Raw genomic sequence first — 6,345 nt, 5'->3', positions numbered from 1 at the left:
GCGGGCCCGCACCCCGGGGTGTTGCCCCCGCCCCTCGCTCAGCCAGTGAGCGGCTGGTCTGTATGTGGGATCCGAACCCTCGGCGAGAGCGCCGCCATGCTTCCCAAGTGGCGCACTATAGCAGTGCGCCACCGGGCCAGCCCTAACAAGGCTGTTATTTTTTTTATTTTTCTTTTTGTCTTTTTTCGTGACCGGCAATGGATCGCAACCCTCAGTGTTGTGCCCGTACTAGACCGGGACCGGCCACGGGATCGCAACCCTCGGTGCTCCCGCGCCTCGCTCAGCCAGTGAGCACACCGGCCATCCCTATATAGGATCCGAACCCACGGCGGGAGCGCTGCCACGCTCCCAGAGCCACACTCTCCTGAGAGCGCCACAGGGTCGGCCCGATGCTCTCTTTTTATATTTTTGTATTTTTTTTTTTTTGTCTTTTTCCGTGTCCGGCAACGGATCGCAACCCTCAGTGTCGCCCCGTACTGGACCGGGACCGGCAACGGGATCGCAACCCTCGTGCTCCCGCGCCTCGCTCAGCCAGTGAGTGGGAACCGGTCTGTATGTGGGATCCGAACCCTCGGCGGGAGCGCCGCCATGCTTCCCAAGCGGCGCACTATAGCAGTGCGCCACCAGGCCAGCCCTATATTTTTGTATTTCTTGATAGTAACTTCAAACTCTTTCAAGAATAAGGATCTTTAAAAATGAAAGAAAGGAAGGGAAGGAGGGAGAAAGGGAGGAAAGAAGGAAGGAAGGAAGGATGGATTTTGGAACTTTACAAATTGTGTTCATTACTATTGTATTAGTTATCAGTTGCCTTATAACAATTACCTCCAATACTCAGCAGCTTAAAACAACAAACTTTTATTATCTCAAAGACCTTGTGAGTCAGGAATCTTTCTCGTGGTGTCTTTGGCTCAGGAATTTGGGTATGGTTCAGCTGGGTGCCTCTGGCTCAGGGTCTCTCCTGAGGTTTCAGCAGGGTTTTGACCAGGGCTATGGTCTCATCTAAAGGCTCACCTGGAGCAGGATGCATTTCCGAGGCCACTCATGTGGCTATTGGCAGAATTCAATGCCATACAGACTGTTAAAGGCCAGAGGTTATCTTTAATTCCATGCCCTGTGGACCTTTCCATAGTGCAGCTCACAACAGGGCAGCTGGCTTCCCTGATTGTAAGCAAGCAAGAGAAAGCACCCAGGTTGGAAGCCGCAGTCTTTTTGTAATCTAATTTTGGAAGTGATATCCCATCGCTTCTGTTATATTCTGTAGGAGTGAGTTGGGAAGTTCAGCCCACACTCAAGGGGAGTGGATTAAACAAAGGCTTAAATTCCATGAGGCAGAAACCATTGAAAACCAGGGATCATTAGAGATCTATGACAACAGTTCAAAATACTTTTGAAAGACTATTACTTAGTATTAGTTCAATTTTATAGGCAAAAAAATTAAAATGCCTTGCCAAAAACTTATTTCCCTATACTCTGTTGCTTCTTTAAAAAGACAGGTATCACCAGCCCCTGCATTATTTATATGGCATCCCTTTATAGTAATTAATGTTTTCCAACCTCTTTCCCCCAAACTACACGTTGATCAGGAAAATTGTCTATTCTCCACCTTATCCCAGGAGGTAGTTCTGCTAGATACTTGTGTAACATGAATTCTTATCCTTCTAATTTCTGGTAATAGTTTCTTCATTATTTCTCTGCACTACTTGTTGCCTGGGTCCTATGCTAATGCCACATCTTTTCTTTTCTTGCTTTCCTTTCCTTTCCTTTTTTTCTTTTCTTTTCTTTCTTTTTTATTATCATTATTATTTTTGATTTGTTTTTGTAACTGCGATATTCTAATTCTGAGCCAGTTACTATATCAGTCAGGGTTGTTATGCTATTGTCAAAACAACTCCAAAACCTTTTTCTTCCTCTGGTTGTGTGTCCAACACAGATTTCTCTGGTTATCTTAGGCCTTTAGGAGAATTGGCTGGTGAATGAGGATCTAGGTCACCATTGCAGTGGAGATGGAACTGGACAAATTAAGCACTGGCTCTAACTGTCCAACTTGGAAGTAACATGTTACCTTTACTCACTTTTCTTTGGTCAAAACAAGTTACCTGGTGATGCCTAACTCAGAGTGTGCAGGCTAACTCAGAATGTGCAGAGAAGTACAACCTGCCATGTTCCCAGAAAGCTGAGAACTAGACATATTTGATGAACAACATTGATAAATACCTCAATAGACATTTTAATTATATTTTTTCCAAATTCTTCCTTTTTTAAATTTTATAAAATCATTTTATTTGATGTACAGCTTCATTGTGTAATAGTAATAATTGGTACTTAAAAAAGTCATGATTAGAAATTTAGATGATTGTATCATTTTGTTGACGAGGGATCATTAGAGATCTATGACAACAGTTCAAAATACTTTTGAAAGACTATTACTTAGTATTAGTTCAATTTTATAGGCAAAAAAATTAAAATGCCTTGCCAAAAACTTATTTCCCTATACTCTGTTGCTTCTTTAAAAAGACAGGTATCACCAGCCCCTGCATTATTTATATGGCATCCCTTTATAGTAATTAATGTTTTCCAACCTCTTTCCCCCAAACTACACGTTGATCAGGAAAATTGTCTATTCTCCACCTTATCCCAGGAGGTAGTTCTGCTAGATACTTGTGTAACATGAATTCTTATCCTTCTAATTTCTGGTAATAGTTTCTTCATTATTTCTCTGCACTACTTGTTGCCTGGGTCCTATGCTAATGCCACATCTTTTCTTTTCTTGCTTTCCTTTCCTTTCCTTTTTTTCTTTTCTTTTCTTTCTTTTTTATTATCATTATTATTTTTGATTTGTTTTTGTAACTGCGATATTCTAATTCTGAGCCAGTTACTATATCAGTCAGGGTTGTTATGCTATTGTCAAAACAACTCCAAAACCTTTTTCTTCCTCTGGTTGTGTGTCCAACACAGATTTTTCTGGTTATCTTAGGCCTTTAAGAGAATTGGCTGCTGAATGAGGATCTAGGTCACCACAGCAGTGGAGATGGAACAGGACAAATTAAGCACTGGCTCTGTCCAACTTGGAAGTAACATGTTACCTTTACTCACTTTTCTTTGGTCAAAACAAGTTACCTGGTGATGCCTAACTCAGAATGTGCAGAGAAGTACAACCTGCCATGTTCCCAGAAAGCTGAGAACTAGACATATTTGATGAACAACATTGATAAATACCTCAATAGACATTTTAATTATATTTTTTCCAAATTCTTCCTTTTTTAAATTTTATAAAATCATTTTATTTGATGTACAGCTTCATTGTGTAATAGTAATAGTTGGTACTTAAAAAAGTCATGATTAGAAATTTAGATGATTGTATCATTTTGTTGACGTTTTATTAACTCAGCATTGCTTTTGTTGAAGAATAAAACCCACATTATAAGTACAGTATATGATGGTATTTGTGTTCTTAAAATATCACAATATCACACATTTCCTTTTTTTTTCTTAATTTAAGAAACCTGAGTTTGTTGACTGTATGAAAGAAAGTTCTTTGGTTTCAAGAAACAGAATTTGATTGATTAACCCACACAAAAGAGAAATTTTTGAAAGGATATGGGAGAATGTACAGGATCCAAAGTAAAGACAGAAGATCAAGACTTTGGAGCCAGGAGCTCCAAAAGTTTATGAAAGCAAGGAATATAACATTTATCTTCTTAGTTCATTTAAGCTGCTATAACCAAATACCATAAACCAAGTGGCTTATAAACAACAGAAATTTATTTCTCACGGTTTGGGAGTCTGGAAGTCTAAGATCAAGTTGCCTGTAGATTTGGTGTCTGGTGAGGGTCTACTTTCTGGTTTATAGAAAGTGGACGCTTCTCTCTGTGTCCCATGTGATGGGTGAGGCAGCTCTCTGGGGCCTCTTCTATAAGAACACTAATATCATTCATGAGGGCTCAACCCTCCTGGTCTAATCACCTCTCAGAGACTTTACCTCTAGAAACACGATCTTGATGACTAGCTTTCAACATAGGAATTTTGGGGGATTCAAGCTGCTATGTATGTGAACAGGTTGAATCTCCACATGTTCCACAAAAGCTCCCAATTTTAAAGGGAAGCAGAAGTGTTGTGAATAACAGAAAATCATTTCTTAACTACTCTGAATGACGCAAATTGATCATGACATTTTAAACATTTATTTGTGAAAGTGTTATTTGGGCTTTATATACCTGTCTTCCATGCTAATTTGAATGTCCTGAAAATTATAAGACCTATTAGCACTTATGAACAAGTCTTGCTTTATGTGAACATGAATGTCAGTTTTTGTTGAACTATTCTGTCTTGTTTTCTAGTGACAGTGATGAAAAACCTCTCAAAGGAAGCCTTCGGTCTCTTAATAGGGACATGCAGGCCACAGAAAGTGCTGACAGCTTAGTCGAATATGGAGAGGGAGACCACGGTCTCTTCAATGAAGATGGATCATTTATTGGAGCTTATACTGGATCTAAGGAGAAAGGATCTGTTGAAAGCAATGGAAGTTCTACAGCAACATTTCCACTCCGGGCATAAACAAAACACATGTAAACAATATCACTCCAACCCTTCATATTTCTCTGCTCAAGGGAGCAAGAACTTGAACATAGGAAAAGAAACATGTTGGCCGAAGATTTCATCCAGAATTCAATATCCTGCAATTATTTGAGACCTTCATATTTCTCTGCTCAAGGGAGCAAGAACTTGAACATAGGAAAAGAAACATGTTGGCCTAAGATTTCATCCAGAATTCAACATCCTGCAATTATTTGAGAAAAATAGCACTGCCTTCAAAAAAAAAAAAAATACCCAGCACTTCAGGCCCATGTTTTGTTTTTGTTTTTGTTTTCAGGTGCTCAAAATGCAGAACACAAAACAAATCTTGTATTTAGGTTCATCTCAACTGAATCCAAAGTACCTACTTAGTGCACTCCATATTTGCCTGATTTTACTATCCAGTGTGTTTGTATAGATGTTGCTAACTTGTGGGCTTATTTCTGTATGCACATTTGTATTGTCTCGGAGAACTGTCTTAGTGACTTTCCTTCACTACAAGTTAAAAGATCATAAGCAAACTGGTTATTTAAAATGTAAAAAAATATGAATGTCTTATTAAAATAGTTCATTGAATATATACGGTCTAGATGTATTATTTAAATTTTAGTAGTAAAAGTCTTAGGTGAACAATCAACCAGTATTTATTGAGTTCCTATCTGCCCAGAGATGATTATGTTTAAACAGGTTTATAACTTTTTCAGTTTTAACATGAAATTTTCATTTCTGTCGGTTATGACAATGAGAAATTCCAGGAGAATTTTTTTTGTTGTTTTTTTTGTTTTTTTTCTTGGACAAAATTCAACTGCAAAGGAAGCATTGGTCAGTTTATTTTATGAAAGAACAGGGATAAGGGGTCCATTGTTCTAGATTCCAATAGCTATATCTATTTAACATCTTCATTTCTAAATTGATTATGTTTACCTTTTTTCCATGTTTATATAATGGAATGCTTGCATATATTTCATGAATGCATTGTACATATTTTGTTAATATTTACACAATCTAAAATATAGATGTGTTTTATTTTGAAGTGAGACAAAGAACATTAACAGGCATGTCTGTACAGCTAGAGTATATAGTAAAATACCATTTTCATCATTGCAGAGCTACAACCAATAACATAAGTTTCCAAAACTGAAGACTTTGTAAAAATCATTTGCATTTAAATTCTTATACTGATTTTTTTTCAACAGTTTCAAAATAAAATATCATATAAATATTGAGGGAAATGTTTTCATATTTTTCAAAATAGGTTTTTGTTTTTGAGTGTACTCCTATATCAGGCCCCCAAAAGAAAAACTGTTTACATTAGAAATTTCTATACTTATGTTTGACTATATCATATTTTAAACACCTGTAAATGAGATTTTTTTAATTTCTATATTCTCTTCCTGTTAAAGTCAGTACAAATTCAAGGAATTTATTTCCTGGCATGTGGGCTAATAGCCCTTTTAAAATTGTACACGAAATTGTTTTAGAAATAGTATGAATGACTATACATAAGTATCAGTAAAATTCAGTGTTCAACTTCTCATTTTATAGTAATGTTTTTAAGCTTTACCCTGAAATGTTTAACTATGTCCAAGTGAAACTGACTTACACATTTTACTTTATTTTCTGAACTGTGATTATTGGTATATGCTGTTAAACGTTCAACTTTGATTTATGTGACCCATTATATTTCTCTGGACCCAAAATTAGGGGTATTCATTCTGATGAATGCAGTAATGTGCAGGTATATCTAATTGTCCTTTTTAACTTCATGTGTCC

General features: G+C 37.2%; 1 protein-coding gene across 1 annotated transcript in view; it reads left to right on the top strand.

Moving 5' to 3' along the window:
• CHL1 (cell adhesion molecule L1-like) overlaps positions 1–4,554 on the top strand; it is a 41,517-nt gene extending 36,963 nt beyond the window's left edge. The window contains exons 17-18 of the mRNA XM_008589641.1: positions 1,130–1,190; positions 4,338–4,554. Of these exons, the coding sequence (XP_008587863.1) occupies positions 1,130–1,190; positions 4,338–4,554 (278 nt within the window). The remainder of the gene's footprint in view (positions 1–1,129; positions 1,191–4,337) is intronic.
• The last annotated feature ends 1,791 nt before the right edge of the window (positions 4,555–6,345 follow it).

The sequence above is a fragment of the Galeopterus variegatus genome, unplaced genomic scaffold, assembly GCF_000696425.1.
Source record: "Galeopterus variegatus unplaced genomic scaffold, G_variegatus-3.0.2 Scaffold5563, whole genome shotgun sequence".
NCBI classification, from domain to species: Eukaryota; Metazoa; Chordata; class Mammalia; order Dermoptera; family Cynocephalidae; genus Galeopterus; species Galeopterus variegatus.
The sequence above is the reverse complement of the archived record's forward strand: the minus strand, read 5'-3'. Positions and strand labels throughout refer to the sequence as shown.